Genomic DNA, 21,357 nt, shown 5'->3' on the forward strand with positions numbered 1-21,357 from the left:
AAATATACGTAAAAGATATTTCTATGCATGAGATATTTTCATGAGATATTTTTATGTATGAGATATATAACCAGCTCGAGAATAAAAATCTCGTTGGATCTTGGACCGACAAAAGCAGTGATTTTTTTCACCTTAATAATACAGTACCTACTTAACAAATCGTAGTGCCCGTAGGCCGTAACTATGGTCCGATTGATAATTAGTGTAACTTTAAATTTTTGCTGCAGAAAAAAATTAGTTTTAGATTTTATTGCTGTAGAATTTTACGGAAAACACTAAAAATTGCTTTGGATATTTGGCTCTGCAGAGCACTTGTACAGTTGTAGATTATTTTAAGAGCTGTAGTTTAAAAAAAAAAATTTAAACTTGATTGCTCTGAATTTGGTGTTGTAGAAATAAATAGGACTGTGGACAACATCTACAGCAACTACCAATCACCCACTATAATTATTGACGATGCAAAAGAGATTGATCTTCCGTCCATCAACTATGATATATAAATAATCAGTGTGTTTCTGAAAGTACTCATCCAACCAAAATGCAATATGATGACAATTATGTTAGTTAAAATTAAACACGTGTATTAACTGTTAAGCTGAGCATAATGAATATCTTCAAAGCTCTGATACAGTTATATATGATCATTACTCAATTACATAAATTAAATATGGTAATATCACATTATTCACATAAGGATAGCTGAACTGGTCACGTTGCAACTTACTGGCATAAGGATAGCTGCCATGGGCATTTTCCTTATGATAAGTTATAGTGAATTGCTTACGAAGTAATCCATTTAATCACAACAAGAATTTGTAGGTAGGGTCATGTATTTGTATGGATGCCAAATGACTTCATTCAGCATGTTGAAATTTGTATAAATTGTATATATATTGAAGCGAATTAGCTTTCAAGTAAATCAATATAAATATAATTCAGAAATGAGTTAAGCATGATATATATATATATTTAATGGTAATAATAATATATAATACTTTAGTCGGTATATTTGATTGTATATATACAAATTATATACCTTTTACTTATTTCTTAAATATGATAAAAGAATGCTTACAGTTACAACACATAAAAGTGAACTCATGTAGAGTCCCCTTACTCAATTGATCTAGCTCATTAAAATTATTCAACTGTAAGAAAAAAAACATATCTCAAACTCATCAAATAAACTTTAATAAAGTCAGACTAATCAATCACTCCATGAACTAGTTTTGACACTCCATCTGACCGACATACTGTACGTGGGCCGTCGAGATTATTTTGAATTTATAACATGGGTTTTAACTCAAATACCGAATTCGAATAAGCCCAAATATAAATCAACAAAGCCCATTTGAGGCCCATATTCAATAACTAAAGACACATTACGGCTAAAAACCTCAGAAAACCCCTCTCTGACACTGAAGCTAATCGTCGCCGGAGAAAATGGTGACGAAGAAGGTAGCGAAGAAGGGACTGATCGGCGGGATGAGCTTCGCGAAAGAAGCCGGAGCGATCAATTGGTTCCCCGGTCACATGGCCGCCGCAACTCGCGCCATCCGCAGCCGCCTCAAGCTCTCCGATCTCGTCATCGAAGTTCGCGATGCCCGTGTACTCACTCTTCATTGAATCCATATAATCGTGCGAGGATCAAGCTGACTTTTTTGTTAATTTTGGTTAATACTGTAGATTCCTTTGTCGTCGGCGAACGAGGATCTGCAGCCACAGTTGTCAGCGAAGAGACGTATCATAGCTCTCAACAAGAAAGATTTAGCGAACCCCAATGTTCTTAACGTGAGATTTTATATGTCCCTACCGTTGTGTTTAGTTGGGAAGAGAGTTTTTTTCTGGAATTTTTTTTGGATTGGTTGTGTGTAGAAATGGACTCATCATTTTGAATCGAAGAAGCAAGACTGTGTTGCTATTAATGCGCATAGCAGAAGCTCTGTCAAGAAGGTTAGATAGGATCATCTATGTTAATCAGTGTTGTTGTTTGCGTTTTGTTTTTTAAAATGTGATCTTTTTTGTTTGTATAGCTTCTTGATCTCGTGGAGTTTAAGCTCAAGGAAGTGATTGCTAGAGAGCCTACGTTACTTGTAATGGTGGTTGGTGTCCCTAATGTTGGCAAATCTGCGCTGATTAACTCGGTTCATCAAATCGCAGCGACTCGGTTTCCTGGTAAGATAGATTAGTGTCTCGGATTATCAGCAGTGTTAAGTGTTCATGTCACTGATTCATGTTCATAGCTTAAAGTAACAAGCCTTATGTCGATATATGCATCATGTGTGTAGTGCAGGATAGATTAAAGAGAGCTACGGTTGGTCCATTGCCTGGCGTAACTCAAGATATTGCTGGTTTTAAGGTCTCTCTCTCTTTTGCTATAGTTGTTTGTTTGGGGATTCACTACTTGTGCTCTACGCCGCAATACTGAGTGAGTTCTGTTGTAACAGATTGCTCATCGACCTAGCATATATGTTCTGGACTCCCCTGGTGTGTTGGTCCCAAATATCCCCGATATTGAAACCGGTCTGAAGCTTGCACTTTCAGGTTCTTATCTATTAACTTCGTTCTTCTTGGTGCTAGATGGTGTAAACATATGCACTAGATTTAGTTCATCTAGAGGTGATAAGAGTTTAGGTCTTTCGAATCTCAGTTTTTAGTGTTTAGCTACTCCAATTAGAGTATTTTCTTACAACATATGATCTTCCTAAGAACTTACCTATTTAAAATTCTCTAAATATTGCAAGGTTCCGTCAAGGATTCAGTAGTGGGTGAAGAACGGCTTGCACAATACTTTCTGGCTATTTTAAACACTCGAGGGACTCCTCTACACTGGAAGTACTTATTCGAGGGAAGAAACGAAGGGTCTTCTAATCAAGACTCCATCGATAAACCAAGCTACAACTTAAAGGATCTTCGACACCAGAGATCAAAACAGCCAGATTCATCTGCTGTGCACTACGTTGGGGTTAGCATAATATAACCTTATATCTATATAACTTTGCTTTCCCTCTTGAAATATTCTTAACCTATTGAGGCTCCATCTAATCTACAGGGTATGATCTCAGAAGTGCAACGATCGCTGTACACAACTCTCTCAGAGTTCGATGGGGACGCAGAGGATGAGAATGACTTGGAGTGTTTGATAGAACAGCAGTTTGAAGCTTTACAGAAGGCATTGAAGGTTTCTACTAGAGCATCATCAGAAGCAAGGTTAATGGTGTCCAAGAAGTTTCTTACTTTGTTTAGGACAGGTAGACTCGGTCCTTTCATCCTTGACGATGTCCCTGAAACTGACATGTCCTTGTAAAATCAAAAGCAGATTGTAACTCATTGATGGATGATGATTTTATTTGTTTAAATTTTGAGATTCAATGGCGTTGGCTTCAGTAACTTCCAATGTATTTTTGAATGAACAAAACTGAATCATGATAAGATAAAACAATAAAGTCTATCTGCTGTCTTCATTTGTTGGCCTCGATGAATTCTCGGTACTCTTTCTTCATCTTCACACCCGACACAGTCCTGCACAGTCTCGTAATCTTTAGACAAATCTGATCACTAAAAACAAATGCGATCATATGAACTACAGAACACAGCCCAACCTGAGCATTTCCTTGTTCTTGAAGAACTGCACACATGGCGTTCCCATGATTCCGGCTGCTTCAGCAATTTCTTGGTCTTCCTCAATGTCAATCTCAACAAAGTGCACATCATTGTGATACTCGTCTACCACCTGAAACAACATTAATATGAAATGGACAGATGATTAGAAGAACAGTCCAACAAGAGAGTAAGATCTATATAACTAAACAAAGATCACCTTGTTTAAGATAGGCTTCAGAGTCCTACAGGGGCCACAAGTTGGTGAAGTGTATAACACACATATAACTCTTGGACTCTCATGATACAATTTTCTAAGAGCATACTGAAAACATGGAAAAAAACAAAAGACGAAAGATGTGAGATAGAGAAAATCCTTATAGATTAAAAGTTAAAGGTTATACGTTAATAGAAAGAATAAGGAGATTACCTGTCCCCGATGCTTTGTAAGAGTGATATCAAACTTCTCTTGGACATCCCGCTGTGTGAATTCTTTCTTGGTCTCTTCTGTTTGAGGCTATCATGTGGCAGAACATAAACATGAAAGAGCGTAAGCCTTGTGAAGCGAGCATAAGATTTCAGATATTTATGAAAAAATACTAATCCTTACCTGGTGAAATTCAACAAGAAGATTGTTACTTGTGAGGTATCTCTCGGCTGACAAAGCAGCCATGCATCCTGATCCAGCAGCGGTTACAGCTTGTCTCCACTCATGGTCCTAAAGTGACAAATGGGATAGTAGCACACAATGTTAACTTCAAAGAGTTAATGGTATCAATAACGAAAGATGGCTAAAAGTTCCAAAGCACAACCTGCACATCTCCTGCAGCAAAGACACCTTCAACCGATGTATTCGATGTCCCTTCGCGAACCAACACGTACCCTGAGCTGTCGAGCTCGACTTGGCCTTCCAACAACTGACTGTTTGGCGAATGCCCTATTCCATAAAACAACCCTTTTGCCTCCAGCTCGGTTTCTTCTCCGGTATCAACTCTCCTGAGTAGAATGCCAGACATCTGTCCCTTGGTGTTGCTCAACACGTCCACCGTTTCCGTGTTGTAATGCACCGTGATGTTTGGATTGTTGATCACTCTGAAACATTCGCCATAACCAACCTGTTAAAAAAACACTCAGGGTGTTGAAAAGACTCAACTCACAGTGTCTCTGCTCATTAGTCTATATAATTCCAAAAAAAGCAAACAAAAGGGGATACGTACATTTACTGGTTCGTTATCGATTTACTTGAAATGGAACTCATAGCCAAAGGCTTTCCCAGAGACATCCAAATGTAAGGATTTGCATGGAATAGGTTAATTAAGTCAACATTTGCACAAAAAAAACACTCAATATAGACAATGGACTCGTTGTGATTTGGTTTCCTAATAGTCAACACGCGTTTCCTAGATTTGGACCTAGCATCGATAGATTTTTAACTTTTTTTTCTTCAGAAATCAAAGAAGAAGAGCTATTAATCTAACAACTCTAAAAAACTCACCTATCTTGCATAGCCTTGGATGCTCTCAACTGGTCTCTGCGAACAAGCAAATGAACATGACGGGCATATTTTGTGAGGTACAAAGCTTCCTCGGTGGCCGTATCTCCTCCTCCAACAACGGCAAGTACTTGCCCTTTAAACAAAGGCGAAGCTCCATCACATATCGCGCAAGCACTTATTCCCCTACTCCAAAATTCTTCCTCTCGAGGTAGCCTCAGTCTCTTCGCTGTAGCTCCAGTAGCATAAATGATACTATGGCACTTAACCTACAAAATTAAGCAAGAACTTGTTTTCATCATTGTGGTTGTCAGTTTAAAAGACTGAGCTTATGTTCATTAAACCAATGGAAGCACATATATTTAGAAGAAGTAAAGAGTCTCCAACACTATCAACAATAGTCTCTACCTTTCTAGGAGAAGAAGAAACAAACCAAAAGACAATTGCACAAAAAAAACTCAATACCTTCCTCCATGGATTAAACACACAATTATATAGCATATCAAAACCTACATTCTCTATACACTCCGAGTCGAAAAACAGAGTAGCATAAAAAAGAAAGATAATCACCTTACGTTCACTACTTTGCACAGTAAAAGGAGCCGTTTTGACACTAAGAGATTCCACATCTTCTGGATACAACTCTGCTCCCCACCTCTCAGCTTGCTTCCTCATTCTACACATTCAACAAAAAAACCAAAAAAATAGCCTCAGATGATGGATAATCCTGAACAGGGCCGTTCTGAGTATAGCAAGATGAAACATTAGCCTCAACTCCCAAAATTTAAATAGTTAAACATGTATAATACATCCGCCCCTCCCAAATTGATAAGAAAAATATAAATATCAATCATTTAACTCTGAATAACTAATTGTTCCATTAGAAATGAAGTACATCAGAAGTTGGAATGAATAATATTATAAGAGAGATGTGCCAATACATATCACCAATTGATTCTCTTCTTGTTAAACCCGATCCATGCAATCTAACCCGATCCACAGTTGCTGAAACCTCATCTAACTTAATTGTTTAATTGTTTCAAGCTCCGTGAATCTAAGATAATTAAAACGTTGTTGCTCAGAATCCAATTCATCACCTCTCCATCAAATCAGGACCGGTGATTCCTTCTGGAAACCCCGGAAAATTCTCAACCTCGGTGGTCGTCATCAACTGTCCGCCGGGAACTCCTCCCATCTGATACCCTTCGAACACCACCGGCTTCAAATTAGCTCGCGCGGCGTATATAGCCGCCGTGTACCCCGCGGGACCTGAGCCTATAATCACTACGTTCTCTATAATCTCGCCTGTAACGAATTACAACAGCTCGATTACTTGCTCAACACTGTAACAAACTTCGATAAACAAAGCAGAGGAGCTAACTCGTGAGATACCTGACGACGACGGAGAATTAGCGGAGGCGGAGATTCTGAGGCGGAGGGAATCGGAGCGAGTTCGTGGTGGTTGGCGGAGGATGAATGAGGAATCGCGGCGTGTAGTATTAGTAGTGAGGAAGGAGAGGTGAGGAGGAGGAGAGAGTGCGGATGACGCGGTGGCGACTCGGTGAGTCGACATGGAGCTGATTCCGATGCCTATCTTAGGAGACGCTGCCATTTTTTTTTTTTTTTTTTTTGCTTCAACCTTTACTGAGACCATACAATTTGAAAAATTCATTTCTGGTTTGGTAGGCGGCTGTGTTACACGCGCTGTAGCATTATCTCTTCGGCTCGAAGGTCCACATGATTAAATGGTTTTGAGCCGTCGGATCTGTGAGATGTCTTTTGATCGACGGTGAGGTTGTGTGTTAAGTGATTTTACTTGGTCTTTTCAACGGAGGGATAAGCCAATCGTATTTTGAGTGTAAGGTGTGACCAGAGGCTTTTTCTGTTGGGCCGTAAACGGGTCTGAAATATAGCGCTTTACCTTTAGTGTGGTTTGTTTTTTTTGTTATTTTGCTAATGAATACAAAACCCTCAAGACTAAGAGGATTTTATGTTTATAGGAAACCTGAAATGAGTCAATGACCTATAGCTTTGGAACATTGTCTCTATCGAGTTGAACATTTTGAAAAGCGCATGGTACAAGTCCAATATAGATCAAAAGCGCATTGAAGCAACTCGCCTAGTGATGACGGATGAAACCATTTTTGAGAATTTTGCCACACTAACTCTCTTCTTCAGCCTTTTATGAGAGCAACTTTGGGAGTTTTAACCCTCTTAACTCTACTTGGTGCATCATGCATGCATAAGGTTTAGTATAGGTTTACGTTTTTTAGAATTGCAAGGTCATTAACCTCATTAGGATTTCACCGTAGTATCCACTATATTTCATTTTTTTATCTTTAAAATTTAAGCTAAGCATTTCTCATTTAAACAAACTCCAAGAATATACTCTGCCATAGTATTCACGTTAATGCATTTTCCCCCAGTAATGCAGTCATTCTCTCAAAATATCAGAAAGTTCTCCGAAAACGTACCTGCACAACATGCCTGCAAATTAAGTTACAGCAAATAACATTGGATCAATTTTATTCTATTAAAACATGAACATGACCAACTATATTAATATAATTATTAAAATATCTTATTAATCATTTAAGAGAAATATTATACAAAAAACTAATAAATATGACTAAAAACACAAATATAAAAATCAAATTTCTAAAAACATGTAAAACATAAAATATAAGGACGGATCAGAATCTAGTTTTACTTTATAAAAAAAAGATTGATCAGTAATGTCGTGTTCTAATAAGAAAGTAGAGACTCATGCAGTCAATGAAAAGCCAAGGAAAAAAATGAAGGGAGGGATTAATACTGTTGTGTTAAGAAGACAAATTCGTTTTTATGTAATTAATTACGAGTACTTGACGTTGACTCACCACCAAGGAGGTGTGATTCGGGCTGGGTGTGTTTATATAACTATTGTCTAGGCAAGGTTAGATATCATACAATCATTGAATATTTACCAAAGAAAATATATATTTAGCATTACATTTTGAAAAACAAAACAACCAATTAGTTTTTTTTTTCTATTATAAACATCGAGGGTTTCGGATGAAGCAGGATACACGGCGTGTGTTGTTCTCGTTCATCTTCTTTATATAAACAAACAGACTTCCACATTTATGGTGGTCACATAAAGTTTTTCATTTTCTCCTCTCATACTCAGAGATCAGATTCTTAGCTCGCCGGCGACTTCTGCGATCACATTCTTCACGGCGAGTTACATTGAAATCACCAATAGGTAACTCTGCTGCATTTGATTTTAAATGCCCACACTCACTCACTCGTACAAAGAGCTATTACCAAACCCCATTTTGTCCCCTCACCTATATCAAAAGTATTTGCTACCTGTAGATTCTGAGCTTAGGACCGTACATCTTATAACGATTGATGAGCGCATGTTAAATTAATTATCCAAATTTTATCAATGGAATTTGGAAATCCAATAAACATTTACTAAAATGATCCAAAAGTCTTAGTCTTCCTAGTTGGTTCTTTTTAAAGTTTTAGCTTTAGACAAGTGATTACTATTATTTATGTTTGTCTAGTTTTTTTTTCAATTTTAGCTTTTCCAGTTTGTTTAGTCTATAATGCAAAGTAGTTACTGTTATCACTTGTTTTTGAGATTAAAGTTATGTTTTGTCTTATTTAATTTTGTCCTGATAGTGGAGGACATATCTGGAAACCTGTTCTTGAGCAACTAAGTTTTCTTCTTGATTTACGTAGAAAGAACTAAACTGGTATCATAATCTCATCATGAAGTTATGTGACTATCATGTGTGACCATGGCTCAACGTGTGTGCAGGTTACAATCCTGGTCAACGAGGTCCCTAGAGATATCAAGAGATTCTAGATGGATTCCATTAAAAGCCATGAAGAACCAATATTTTCAACCATGTCTTCTTTTAGTGGGCAGGCCAGTGCAGGCACTTTTTTACCGGTATCACGTAGCTTGCCTCTCACGTTTAACAATGATGCCGGTAGTGATAGTGTCTCAAAGGCTGGAGATACTGGTGATCGCACACTTCAGAGAAGGCATTCACATCAAAATGTATTACTTGACCACCATCCAGCTTTGAACACTGCTTCTGTAACCAAACCTTTCCCTGTGGACATAACAAAATCTCCTTTACCAACCGAGTTCCTCTTGTCACCTGAGGCAAACAACTCGGTAGAGACCAGACCTTCTCTAACTTCTTTTATAGTCACATTAAAACTGTTAGTAACTTAGTATTGCTTTGATTTATGATATAGCTTGTGGTTTGTATAGGCAAAGGTGGAAGAGCCTGTGTTACCAAAGTCTTTGGAATACATATCTTGCCTAGCTCATTTGGCTGTTTTTGGGATTCTTGGGGTAAGTTTCCAAGGCTTTACTCATGATTCTTTCCAGCTCTCAGGTTCGTGTTATGCAGGGCCGGCCCATAAATTTTAGAGGCTGTAGACCATTTAGTAAGGCTTTCGATATATATATATTTTTTTATAAATTTAGAGACCTATTTAGATATAATTTTTTCAATGGCCAATGACCGGCCCTGGTGTTATGTTTCGGTTTTACTCATTTTCTACAAATGAACAGGCTGTTACGAGATATATGCTGCAGAAACTGTTTGGACCAAATGTTGCTCAAGTAACCAGCGATGGGAGCATCTTGTTCCTTGATCTTCCTGCCAACATGGTAAAAGCCATGATGCACTCATCTTGAAGAACACCCTACCTTTTCTATAGACCTGTTTCTTACCTGTGCATGGTTCCTTATAGGTAGGATCATTCTTGATGGGTTGGTTTGGAGTCGTATTCAAAGCAGATATAACGAGAGTTTCTGAGTTTCTAGCGATTGGATTATCCACTGGCTACTTGGGAAGCCTAACAACATTCAGCGGTTGGAACCAAAAGATGCTGGATCTTAGTGCTGATGGCCAATGGTTATACGCTGTGCTTGGCTTCCTCTTTGGTAAAAAAAACATAACATCTCTGATTCACCTCCTAATTTTGAATCAACCTTACGCCCTTACAGCATCAGTTTCTGTTGCAGGATTGTTTCTTTCAGCATACTCTATCATTCTTGGGGTAGAAACAGCCAAAGGTTTCAGATGGCTTCTTCGCAGAAGAGCTTCTTCTGAGGAGAAAAAACAATCTTGTCTCAAGGCTAACACCTATAAGAGGAATATTATGTCTATGATCTTAATGCTTACATTGCTTATGGCTTTTCTCATTGTGAGTGCCACTGAGCTTGTAAAAGAGTTTGACAAAGGAACAAGCAAGGCTCAGCTATGGTTAGGTTGCTTAGTTGCAGCCACTGGTGTCTGGATCAGATGGTTCCTAGCCCGACTCAACGGACGTGGACTTGGAAAAAATGGACAGTACTTGAGGTGGGTTCCGCTTGGCACCCTCATTGCTAATGTAGCTGCAGCTTCTGTCATGGCAGCTTTGGCCACTTTAAAGAAATCGGTATATACTCTTTGTCTCCCCCTCTCTCTTTCTACCACACAAGATAACATTCTCTGTATCTATTTTGGGAAACAGGTGGACACGCCAACATGTAACACAGTTGCTTCTGGAGTACAGTTTGGTCTGTTGGGATGTCTGAGCACAGTTTCCACCTTCATGGCTGAGTTCAATGCGATGAGAGAAAGTGATTATCCATGGAGAGCCTATGCTTATGCGTTTTTCACCATTGCAGTTTCTTTTGCCATGGGAACTATTATATACTCAGCCCCAGTTGGGTAAGTGGGATTCACTACTAGATGAGTTTTGTCCCAAGAGTTGTCAAGTTTTGTAAGAGCAAACTTTTATCTATATTGATAACTTTTTTAAAATAAAAATATAATGATTCTATATATTCCACACTAGAAAACACACACAAAACCTGTACACTCATGCTTCAGACTATTAGCCACACTACTCCCATAAGAGAGATAAAAAAAGATATGTCAAGTCGACAAATTCATCTCACGACTAGAGAGAATCAGACAAACAGAAAGACTATAAAGGGAACGGCTCACTTCTCTTGAGGGAGGCAGCTGTATGTGGAGCAGCTTGTCTCTGTCTTTGTCACCTACAGAAGGAAGAAAGGCAACAACATGGCTAAAGGAGCATCTGTTAAAATAACGATATGAAGAGAGACATATGACTACGAACCTCTGAAGTATGAGAAGACCCTGGAGGAAGAAACTGTGTCCAGAGAATAGGGTCTCCGAGAGGATCCAAAGTATTGTAGTTGGTTAGCAACGGAGAAGTTAAGAGAGAGGTAAGTGGGTACATGCTTTTCTGAAGAGAAAAAGCACTACCACTACCAAGACTCACGGCCGGTTTCTCTATCTCCTTGCCATGACTCTTCTCCATATTGATGATGTTACGATTCACATTCTCGTCGTTCTCTCTAACGCTGCTGCTGCTTTCTTGGATCTTCAGCACTTTCTCCTCAAGGCTCTTGTAAGCAGGTGAGGCAGACAAGATGCTTAAAGCAGAAGATGATATTTGTTTTTCTTTTCTCTGAAGGACGCCGAGGTTTGGCGCTTTAAATGGCTCTGTTGCATGGGATGTGTGTTCCAGTGTCTTAAGCTCGGTACCGGCGTCTTCTATCTTTGCATCCTCTGATGCTTTTGATGACGAAGATTCTGGTTGGCGGGGTTTGTTGACACCCCACCATTTTATGTATCCCGTTAGATCGATCTTTCTTTCCAGACAGAAGTTTCCTAGAAAGTCACCTTCTGTTCCTCGTTCATCACCTGTTATTCAATAATAAAATTTAACATGGTCCAGTGCAGCTTCATAGATTGGTCAATCATTGGTACTAAAATTACCGTAATGCACGTTGCTGAAGTAGTCAGGTCCAGGCATACGACTAGCTGATGCATCCCATCGGCTGGAGAAATGCAGAATAGTTGGAAAAAAACACAGCAGAGATGCATATCAGGTACAACAAAAACTAAAGAAGGTTACAGCCAATACACAAGCAGGTCCAACAACTCTGAAGATAGCTATGTAAGAATAGCATCTAAACACTTCTTGATAAATTAGAAAGGCATAGTCAACAGTGTGTCTATCAACCAAACTGTGATGATCCATAATGTGTCACTAAATATTTTTCCTAACAAGCACTATGAAAATGCACAGAATAATCACACTCTTGATTCAATTGTTATACCTTTGAAGTCCACGATATTTAGCTATTCCTCTAGAAAAACCGCTGCTTTTTCTGCCAAAGGGATATCTGAAATGTATCAGTAATAAATGGTTCCTCTAGAGAGAAATATTATACTTGTAAATACATAAGCACCTGCGCAGAGATGCAAGGTACTCTTCTCTTGAGAGGTTTTGCATTTCTTCTAAATCCCTGCTGTAATCCGTCACCTACATGGATATAAAAGATAAAACGAAAATTGGGAAGGGTGGCCTTAAACACCTGTAAACCTCAAATCTTATGGATGAAAAGCTAAAATCTCAAATATTATAAGAAAACTAGCATCGTAATCTCTCACCGGAAAATTGATAAGTGTACCAGGTCCCCAATATTTCAATGCAGCAAGGTCGTAAGCTCTAGCAGCGGCCTCTTCATCATCATATGCTCCTGCCAAGTAAACAAAAGTAGTGGTTTTTTTAACATAATCTGATAACATAATGAAAACCTCCAAAGATTTTAGCTTTACCTAGATAAACTGGTGTGGTGGAATTTGCATCAACCATGATAGCATTGAAGGAACACACAAAGAAATAGATGAGCTTTTATACTCCAAATAAGAGAAAACATAATGCTGAATGATGAATGGAGAAAGAAAAGGTAATACCTTGTTTGCCCTTCTTGTTCTGGTTTTGGTTCCAAGTAGTCTTATCCCAAAGGTGAGCTTCATAACGACCTGTCCATCTATGCCTGTTCTCAATTAAGACACATCAGCATACCTCCTATTGCTATAATTATTAAAAACCGTAAAGACAGCTCTTGACTCATTCAGACATGATCCACAACTAACATCTGGTAATATATGAATTAATTAAATCAACCATTACACTCTCCACCTAAATCTCCTAAGATTCAATACTAAACTATACCAAATTCAAAATCACTCCTAAACCTCCAATTCAAGATTTGAAGGCAAATTAGCAAAAAGTACCTGGTGACTCCACGGTAAATGGAGCTCCTTTTGCCAGCTGTGCAGGGCGGCATTTTACTGATACGCTCTTTAGCTGTACAGCCTCTCTCCTTCTTCGCCTTCTTAAACCCTCTATACAGCAACATCTCATCACTCGCCGCCACAGTCTCCGAGCTCTCTCCACCTCCTCCCGCCTCTGTCTTTGGCCCCTGATCCGACGACGCCATCAGACGCCACTATCACACAACCACAAACCCTATGAAAGAGAAGACAAGCAAAAACCGAGCTCGACCGATACAGTAGAAGCAGCAAAGAGAGAGAGAGAAGAAAGATAGAAACTTTGACTATTACTCTTCTTTTTCACCGAATACAATGTTTTTTAATAACAACGGCAAAAATAATAATAAAATAAAAATTACGGACATCACATTTACCATTACGTCCTGGTTCTATTAGCCTTTTTGACGATGGAGAAAGATAAACAACTGCAACGGCTATGAACGGCAGACGAGGTTGTTTTCGTCATTTCGCACTATAGGTTTGTATTCGAAGCTGACGTGTATTAATGATGTACACGTGTACATGAAGGTGGCTGACATTTTAATGTGGGGGTGTTTCCCCCAACACTAGCCTCGTTCATGGAATATTCTCTGTAATGTTGCACTCATCTCCACTATCTTGTTGTTTGTTGTTTTTCTTGGGTTTATTATCAACTTAGCTTATAGTTTGCTGAATATTCAAATCCGCTCTATTGTTTTTTCTATCATATTTGATTCTTCATACCGTTGTAATGTCTTACACATCGAATCTCTCCATTATATAAATTAAATTTCAAATTTTCAAATGATCTTGATTTTAATGGACAGAAAGAAGACTACACGAGTTTACAAAGATCATAATCTATACAATTGGGAACTTACAAAGTTACAATGTGTCTTTGTATTAATGAGCTTTACTCAAATCACCACCTCCTTTGTTTCTCAGTGATGCTTTAGCGATTACCAACAAAAAAATAAAATGAAATGTGATTCTAACGTTAGCCACACCAAACTATATGTTAACTTAATATTCAGTTCATATTCATCTCACCCAATTTTTGGCGTATTAGAGGCTCGAACTCGATCCCTGCACTTCTTTCACCAAATGAAATGATGTCACGGTACATTTGGGTCGAAGGTTGAATACCACCATCACTCATCCATTCCAAAACCTACAAGCAACTCATTCCACAATATACGAATTTGCTACATGATATCATAAACATATTCATGGAAAATAAATTTATAAAAAAAGAAGTTATTACCTCAATGTATTTTCTCCAGTTTCCAACGGCTAAAAGATGTTCCAACAGTACTGAATAAGTCTCGAGGTTGATTCCAACGCCAGATGCTATTAGCTTATAGAACAGCTGCAACATGTTCAAATAGTTTGGTTAAAAAAACTCTTCTGTAACGAGGGTATGTGCTTAGTCTAATTAGCATATAAACCAAAAATTTATTTGCACCTTCATCATAGCTTCCACTTTGCCACTCTTCCCAAAAAGATGCAGCATCTGATTAGTTAAGCCTATAGAGAGTGATGGCAAGTACGGTTCCATCATCTGAATGAGGTCTATCGCTCTTTTCCATTCCTGCAAGCTGCAACCATTAACAGAAGAAGAAGAGAACAATGATAAGTAGAATGTAAAAAGACGGTTTATGATTGTAATGTACGAGTGATACTATACGTGTTACAAGCCGAAAAGATCTCAAAGAAAACAGCTCCAGTGAAGGGGACTTCCTTTTCCCGCATCAAATCCATCAGGATGAAGACATTTGACGGTTGACCTCCCTTGTTGAAAGCTCTCATCAAAGCGGAACAAGCAATAGAGTCTGGTTCTACTCCATTTTCTTCCATCTCCAGAAAGAGCTCACAAGCCTTCTCCCACTTTTCTAGGGGACATAAAAGCAGTCTATGAGTATTCAGATCAATTGAAAAGAATCTTGCACTCATGTGTATGTATACCTGAAGCGTTGTAAGCATGGAGCATTGAAGTGTAAGCAATCACATCAGGTTTGCACCCATCCTTCTTCATCTGTTTGAATATAGACTCTGCTTCTGTAACTTGACCCTGCAGATAATCATCACAAGTTATTAACAATCAAACCTTCATAAGGGCTCTCAAACTCTAAAAACACTTGCCTGTTTGCTGTAAGCACACAGAACAGAAGAGTACACCTCCTTCGTCATCGGAACACCGAGCTCTTCCATATCTTTCAAGTAACTAACTGCTTCAGGGTACTTCGACATCCTACACGAACCGCTTATAAGGACAGTGAAAGTAACCGAATCAGCTTTGACTTTCTTTCTACTCATAGTCCGATACAACGCAACAGCCTTCTCAAGCTCAGCACCGTTTATAAAGCTTCCGATCGCCGAGTTATACGCTGCGGTATTGAGCTTGATACCTCTCGTCTCCGCCGCGGAGAGCACAGTCTCAACGTTCACTTTTTTCCCGGACCTGCTACAAGCAGCCAAAAGAGTGCTTACGGACACAACATTCGGCTTAACTCCGTCTTGCTCCATCTGTCTGAAGACTCCCACGGCTTCAGGTAAAAGTCCGTTAGAACCATAAGCATCGATCAGCGCGTTGTAAGTAACAACGTTAGGCTTCCTCCTCTCCTTCCTCATCATGAGAAACACCTCCCTCGCCTTCCCAGGCTGACCTGATCTTCCATAAGAGTTGAGCAAGCACGTGTAGGAGACAACGTCAGGGACCATACCGTTCCGTTTAATTTCTTGAAACACCGAGAGAGCGTTCTCGCTCATCCCATGGACAGCGTAGGCACCCATCAACGCGTTGTAAGAAACAATATTAGGCTTCAGACCTTCTGCAACCATGGCCTCGAACACGGCTCTACAGCTTTCAACCTCTCCCCTGACGGAATACAAATGCATGACGCTGGTGAACGTCACCACATCGGGACGGCACTCGGCTCTCTTCTTCTCCCTCATGGAGTTGAAAACATCTAAGGCTTGGCTGGTTTGACCAAGCTTCGACAGGCAGTAGATGACGATGTTGAAAGTGGTGGTGTCTGGACGAACTTTTGCTCCCTTCATGAGCTCAAAGTAAGATAAGGCTTTCGAAAACTGACGACCGCTCTTGTATGCAGACAAGACGATGTTGTGAGTCACTAGATCTGGTCCGACTCCATTATCTGTCATTTTCTTGCATACTTCCAACGCCTCTCTCCAGTTTCCGCTAGACCCGCAAGCGTTGATGAGATTATTGTAGGTTGTACGACTAGGAGCAATCTGCAAAGACCAAAGAAAGGGTCAACAACACCGTGTATTAAGCAAAAGGAGTAAAGAAAAGTTACATACAGCTGCACGTAACATGTCATCCATAAGATTCATAGCCCAGCGCCACTGACCAGCTCGACCATGAGCATTGATAAGAGCGTTGTACGTTTCAGCATCCGGTTTACAGCTACAAAACCATACCGGAAACGTTTTTTAATCCAATGAATTTTTTCCATGGAAAAGAGAGACATTTGTTTTGAAACACATTACCTCCATTTTTGCATTTCGAAGAAGAGGCCACGAGCCTGGTCAACCCTGTTACACCTAGCGTGGAGCCTGATCATCGTATTGTAGATATCATTCCTCGCACAGTAGTTCTTCTGATTCTTCATCCAGTTGAAAACATTCACACAAAGATCGATGCATCCTCTTCTACCGAGCTCCTGCAAGTTTCAAAAATCAAACTCCTAACTAAATTAATTTCAAAACTTCATCAACCATTAAATTCAAAAAAAGAGTTTCAGTTAAATTCTAGTTTATCATAAAGGTTCCAACTTAAAACCAATTAACTATAAGTTCACTAATTTTTTTTTTTTTTTTTTGAGCATCGGCTTCAAGAGAACATACACCGATAAGAATTGGAAAATTCTTTCTAGCGAACCGGCCAACCCAGGAATTGAGAACGCCATCGACTTCTTCCCAACGATTGAGAGCAATCAGCCGATCCGCAACCTCCGAGACACTCCAATCCTTCTGAAACCGGTCGTTCTCAACCCGGACCCGGTACCGTCTCGCGATATCCGCTTTCCTGAACCCGGTGACACGGACAGAGACCTCGTGCTCCCCTCTGTCGTAGTTCACGTACACGGATTTCTTCTCCCGGAGTGCGTCGGAGGTCTTCGCTGCAGCTCGAGGACGATAGGCGCGGGAAGATTCCGGCGGACTGACGAGGTGAGTAACGGTTGCCATTGGAGGAGACGCGGGGAAGGGAGGTTCACCGGTGGATAGAGTGATCGCATCATTTACTCGAGGCTATATATTACAGCCCAGTTCCGATATTTTCCGGCCCGTTTAATAATATATTAAAGTCAAGTTATGATTTTTCGGCCCATTTTGTAGTTATATTTTCCGTATTATCAGAAGTTAAACACCATGGAAAGATGACCAATAAAAGATTAATAAATAATAATAGGATTTTTAACGTTAAAACTCTTTTTTGTTTTGAGTAAAAACCCATGAACTATGTATTTAACGGAAAACCTCTCAAACTAACTTTATTTAGTGAATTAAACCCTAACATGTCATAGTTACCATTACTACCGGTAAATCTTTAGTTTATGAGTTTCTACGTTAAGTAAGCGTAATTGAATGGTTTTACCATTAAAAATCCAAAAAATCAAAAAATTCAAAATTTTATACTATTATCTTAAAATTAGTAACTTAAAATTTTAAAATTAGCACTTTTTTGTTATAAATATATGAGTTTGATATGTTTTTAACATCAACATCATATATGTATAAATTAAAATGTAAAAATCCAGAAAATATAATAAAAAATTATCTAAAGATTTACCTGTAATAAAATTACTAAAAGGTTAAAAGTGTAAAAAACAAAAAAAAAATAATAGAAATTTATCTTATCTAATAAAAATGTAATAAAGATTTACCTGTAATAAAATTACTAAAAGGTTAAAAATATAAAAAACAAGAAAATATACTAAAAATTATATCTTATCTAATAAAAATGTAATAAAGATTTACCTGTAATAAAATTACTAAAAGGTTAAAAGTGTAAAAGACAAAAAAAAAATAATAGAAATTATATCTTATCTAATAAAAATGTAATAATAAATCTTTAGATAATTTTTTGTTATATTTTATGGATTTTTTCATTTTTAATTTATACATATATAATATTGATGTTAAAAACACATCAAACTCATATATTTACAAAAAAAATAAAAGTGTTAATTTTAAAATTTAAGTTACTAATTTTTAGATAATATTATAAAATTTTGATTTGGTAGTTAACCAGTCATAAGCATCCCGCAAACACACCAATTTCTAACCGCATAACCAGTCGTACAGATTTCTTAAAACCGCTAGAAACCGCAACTACCCGCATCCGCAAACAACCGCAACCGCTACGTTTGAACCAGTCCGACCCTTAATGTAGAAACCCCTAAACTAAAGATTTACCGATAGTAATGGTAATTATGACCTGGTAGGGTTTAATCATTAAATAAAGTTAGTTTGAGGTTTTTTCGTTAAATACTTAGTTTGAGGGGGTTTTTATCCAAAACAAACTTAGTCAAAGAGTTTTAACGTTAAAAATTCATAATATTATAAGCTAACTAGGGGGGAACCAACGTTTTAAGGTTAGGGTTTATAGATTTTAGTTTTCAGGGTTTGTGGTTTAACTTTATTAAGGAGTTAGAGTTTATTTAATTTACTAGTCTAGAATATTTTGTTTGTTATGAAATATATAGTACTAGGGTCGGTTCGCGCTACGCGCGGGATATGACTTTATCGTACTTAAATTCTTATAATTCCCTAAGATTTTAATGTTTGTGTTTAAGAAAGTGATGTGTATATACTAAGGCCTTGATTGGTAGAGCAAAAGATAAAGCAGTAGCAGTATGCTATAGAAGCAGTATGCTGCAAAAACTATATGTTTTTGTTAAACTATTTAATAGAATGATTGGTAGAGTAGTATGAATATGCTAATTAAAATTGTTATAAGAATTAGTATATAATATATAATATATTAATTTTTAATGAATATATTTTTAATATATATATAAATATATTAATATATAAAATTAAAAGAAATATAGTTTATTTATTTTATTTAATAATTTCAATTATGTGTATATCAAAAATATTATTTTTTTAAAAAAAATTACAATTAAAATATCTATTTTTAAAAATAAGATTTCACATTTAAAATATAATTTAATTGTAACATACATTTTATTTAGAAATCAAAATTTTATTTCTGGATATAAAAATAATTTTATGATATTATTAAATAAAATAAATGAATTAATTATATATTTTTCTTAATTTTATAAATTATAAATGCAAATTTTATTCTAAAAGCTTTATATGAGAGTATTAGCCAGAGAGCATTTGGAGAACATTAGTGTTTGGTAAATGTTTTTCTAAATGCTATTGTTTGTTTGGTTTCTAGATTTTGGATTTTGGATTTTGGTTTTTGCTTTTAAAATAATAAAACGAAAATATTCTATGTAAATGATTTTTGCTTTTAAAATAATAAAACGAAAATATTCTTAAAGTGAAATATTTATTCTGGAAATAATAAAATATAAAAATTAAAAACAGCAAAAACAAAATAATATAATTCTATGTTTAAACATACACTTAAAAATTTAATTCTATGTTTAAACATAAATTTATATATGTTATATATGTACATCTATACTTTATTTTATCATTTTTTTTACTCATTCATAATATAGTAATATTTTTAGTAAAAAAAAAAAAGAAGAACTGAAAATCCATTGGACAAGTTTTGAAGAAAACCATTGAAAACCATGATTTTCTTTTTTTTGTTTAGGAATAGATATTTGTTTTTATTTAAATAGTTTCTCTGTATTTTTAATTGGTGATTTCTGTAGATATTACTTTATGTATGTACAAATATTTTAACAAAAAAAAAGTAACAACAGTTTGTAAAGAAAAACCAAAAAAATATAGATTTTAGTTTTGTGTAGAAAGAGTTAAGGTCTGACTGGTGACCATTCGGGAAACAAGAGGAACAAACAGAAAAGGAATATACGGGAAAAAAATAGCAGGAATGAAAAGGAATGGTTGTTCCTTCTCAAATTTAACAAGGAATAATTTTATCCTTTAATTCTCTACAAAAACAGGAACGAGAGGGAATGAGAAGGAATTATTATTCCTTGCGAATGGTGATTTTTTATAGGAACGTTAGGGAATGCATTATTCCCCATCATTCCCCGGTCACCATTCATACCCTTAGTTTTCTTAAAATCTGGTTTCCCTAAATTTTAGGGAATCTACTTTAGAAAAATCTTGATTGATACAAAAATAGTTTTTAGAGAATCAAAAACCAAAAACCATTTTAAAAACCACAAACAATCAACCTCTAAATATTGATCGGAATATGTAGAGCATAATCGTAATCCTAATGCTAATGCTCTATGCCATATAGACTTTTTGGCTATATGAAATCTTGTCGTTGTTTGATGCTTTGCTAATGCTCTATTTCCCCAAAACAAATTGCCATACTTACAGTTGAGTTTTCATTAATATTAACCAGAAAATAGTTTGAATTCTCATGAAACGTGAACATATTGGTGAGACCTGATAAAAATGACACCTTATTCAGAATACATGAAAGAATGTACACATCTACTACCTAAATGCTAAGCAGAAATTGGTTAATTAAACATAATATACAAACTCCAATCGATAACAAGATTGTACACAGTAAATAAATAAATAAATAAATATATATATATATATAAACACGTTTTGCTAATTCAAACAAATGAAAAATGGGTTTACGTAATTCAAACCCTACGTGTATTGATAGTGGTCAAATTTAGGCACATGGTTTGGAGTCGGATCATAAAGCCTAAAGCCATTTCTCGAACTCTAGAGTATTCATCGAGGTCAATTTAGGCACATGGTTTGGAATCAGATCATGAAGCTTAAATATATTTTTAATAGGAAATAAGAAGTTTGTTTGACTCAAACATAGAACCCACTAAGTAGTAAGTGGTGAAAGTCAAAAGTAGAGAAAATGAAAACGTGAAAAGGAAAGCTCATGCATAAGCATTATCTAGATACATAATACTTCGCTCAAAGATCTTGTTATCTTAACTTACGCCATACGCGCCT

General features: G+C 36.9%; 5 protein-coding genes across 7 annotated transcripts; 2 read left to right on the forward strand and 3 right to left on the reverse strand.

Moving 5' to 3' along the window:
* Positions 1-1,410: 1,410 nt before the first annotated feature.
* Positions 1,411-3,390, forward strand: LOC106342541 (short integuments 2, mitochondrial). The gene is made up of 8 exons (XM_013781512.1): positions 1,411-1,608; positions 1,687-1,791; positions 1,876-1,953; positions 2,034-2,175; positions 2,289-2,359; positions 2,448-2,544; positions 2,745-2,965; positions 3,053-3,390. The coding sequence occupies exons 1-8, from the start codon at positions 1,444-1,446 to the stop codon at positions 3,305-3,307; spliced, it is 1,134 nt and encodes a 377-aa protein (XP_013636966.1). The 5' UTR covers positions 1,411-1,443; the 3' UTR covers positions 3,308-3,390.
* LOC106342540 (NADPH-dependent thioredoxin reductase 3) lies at positions 3,286-6,735 on the reverse strand. Its single transcript, XM_013781511.1, has 10 exons — positions 6,485-6,735; positions 6,190-6,397; positions 5,663-5,768; positions 5,096-5,361; positions 4,413-4,692; positions 4,211-4,318; positions 4,031-4,117; positions 3,821-3,925; positions 3,603-3,733; positions 3,286-3,522 (listed from the first exon to the last, which is right to left on the reverse strand). The coding sequence occupies exons 1-10, from the start codon at positions 6,702-6,704 to the stop codon at positions 3,462-3,464; spliced, it is 1,572 nt and encodes a 523-aa protein (XP_013636965.1). The 5' UTR covers positions 6,705-6,735; the 3' UTR covers positions 3,286-3,461.
* A 1,430-nt stretch (positions 6,736-8,165) lies between these two features.
* On the forward strand, positions 8,166-10,838 carry LOC106336828. 2 transcript variants are annotated; one of them, XM_013775768.1, is made up of 7 exons: positions 8,166-8,336; positions 8,901-9,266; positions 9,366-9,449; positions 9,672-9,770; positions 9,854-10,046; positions 10,110-10,543; positions 10,619-10,838. In XM_013775768.1, the coding sequence occupies exons 2-7, from the start codon at positions 8,949-8,951 to the stop codon at positions 10,820-10,822; spliced, it is 1,332 nt and encodes a 443-aa protein (XP_013631222.1). In that variant the 5' UTR covers positions 8,166-8,336; positions 8,901-8,948; the 3' UTR covers positions 10,823-10,838. The 2 variants fall into 2 exon arrangements, with proteins under 2 accessions (XP_013631222.1, XP_013631223.1); XM_013775769.1 differs by having other exon boundaries at positions 10,128-10,543.
* Positions 10,839-10,871: 33 nt separating this feature from the next.
* LOC106336829 (AP2-like ethylene-responsive transcription factor At2g41710) lies at positions 10,872-13,546 on the reverse strand. Of its 2 annotated transcripts, none has more exons than XM_013775771.1 (9): positions 13,207-13,546; positions 12,883-12,965; positions 12,745-12,753; positions 12,577-12,665; positions 12,375-12,448; positions 12,243-12,293; positions 11,899-11,960; positions 11,234-11,823; positions 10,872-11,150 (listed from the first exon to the last, which is right to left on the reverse strand). In XM_013775771.1, exons 1-9 carry the CDS (start codon positions 13,410-13,412, stop codon positions 11,094-11,096), a joined length of 1,221 nt encoding a protein of 406 aa, XP_013631225.1. In that variant the 5' UTR covers positions 13,413-13,546; the 3' UTR covers positions 10,872-11,093. The 2 variants fall into 2 exon arrangements, with proteins under 2 accessions (XP_013631225.1, XP_013631224.1); XM_013775770.1 differs by having other exon boundaries at positions 12,243-12,308.
* Positions 13,547-13,978: 432 nt separating this feature from the next.
* On the reverse strand, positions 13,979-17,471 carry LOC106342832 (pentatricopeptide repeat-containing protein At2g41720). Its single transcript, XM_013781871.1, has 10 exons — positions 17,095-17,471; positions 16,738-16,910; positions 16,549-16,654; positions 15,367-16,479; positions 15,190-15,295; positions 14,912-15,116; positions 14,690-14,822; positions 14,489-14,593; positions 14,275-14,395; positions 13,979-14,174 (listed from the first exon to the last, which is right to left on the reverse strand). Exons 1-10 carry the CDS (start codon positions 17,434-17,436, stop codon positions 14,128-14,130), a joined length of 2,451 nt encoding a protein of 816 aa, XP_013637325.1. The 5' UTR covers positions 17,437-17,471; the 3' UTR covers positions 13,979-14,127.
* Positions 17,472-21,357: the final 3,886 nt, after the last annotated feature.

Source organism: Brassica oleracea, chromosome C4 (genome assembly GCF_000695525.1).
Source record: "Brassica oleracea var. oleracea cultivar TO1000 chromosome C4, BOL, whole genome shotgun sequence".
Taxonomy (NCBI): Eukaryota; Viridiplantae; Streptophyta; class Magnoliopsida; order Brassicales; family Brassicaceae; genus Brassica; species Brassica oleracea.

Excerpts from the sequence above, each read along its gene's own strand:
- LOC106342832 (XM_013781871.1), bottom strand. The coding sequence starts at position 17,436 with ATGGCAACCGTTACTCACCTCGTCAGTCCGCCGGAATCTTCCCGCGCC. Across the intron at positions 14,594-14,689 it reads AAGTGGAAGCTATGATGAAG|CTGTTCTATAAGCTAATAGC; the intron begins GTGCAAATAAAT and ends AACATGTTGCAG. Across the intron at positions 14,396-14,488 it reads ACTGGAGAAAATACATTGAG|GTTTTGGAATGGATGAGTGA; the intron begins GTAATAACTTCT and ends AGTTGCTTGTAG.
- LOC106342541 (XM_013781512.1), top strand. The coding sequence starts at position 1,444 with ATGGTGACGAAGAAGGTAGCGAAGAAGGGACTGATCGGCGGGATGAGC. Across the intron at positions 2,545-2,744 it reads TCTGAAGCTTGCACTTTCAG|GTTCCGTCAAGGATTCAGTA; the intron begins GTTCTTATCTAT and ends AAATATTGCAAG. Across the intron at positions 2,966-3,052 it reads CTGCTGTGCACTACGTTGGG|GGTATGATCTCAGAAGTGCA; the intron begins GTTAGCATAATA and ends TCTAATCTACAG.
- LOC106336829 (XM_013775770.1), bottom strand. The coding sequence starts at position 13,412 with ATGGCGTCGTCGGATCAGGGGCCAAAGACAGAGGCGGGAGGAGGTGGA. Across the intron at positions 12,966-13,206 it reads ATTTACCGTGGAGTCACCAG|GCATAGATGGACAGGTCGTT; the intron begins GTACTTTTTGCT and ends AATTGAGAACAG. Across the intron at positions 11,151-11,233 it reads GGTCTTCTCATACTTCAGAG|GTGACAAAGACAGAGACAAG; the intron begins GTTCGTAGTCAT and ends TTCCTTCTGTAG.
- LOC106336828 (XM_013775768.1), top strand. The coding sequence starts at position 8,949 with ATGGATTCCATTAAAAGCCATGAAGAACCAATATTTTCAACCATGTCT. Across the intron at positions 9,450-9,671 it reads CTGTTTTTGGGATTCTTGGG|GCTGTTACGAGATATATGCT; the intron begins GTAAGTTTCCAA and ends ACAAATGAACAG. Across the intron at positions 10,047-10,109 it reads TGTGCTTGGCTTCCTCTTTG|CATCAGTTTCTGTTGCAGGA; the intron begins GTAAAAAAAACA and ends ACGCCCTTACAG.
- LOC106342540 (XM_013781511.1), bottom strand. The coding sequence starts at position 6,704 with ATGGCAGCGTCTCCTAAGATAGGCATCGGAATCAGCTCCATGTCGACT. Across the intron at positions 4,319-4,412 it reads TTGCTGCAGGAGATGTGCAG|GACCATGAGTGGAGACAAGC; the intron begins GTTGTGCTTTGG and ends TTGTCACTTTAG. Across the intron at positions 3,734-3,820 it reads TGAAGCCTATCTTAAACAAG|GTGGTAGACGAGTATCACAA; the intron begins GTGATCTTTGTT and ends ATGTTGTTTCAG.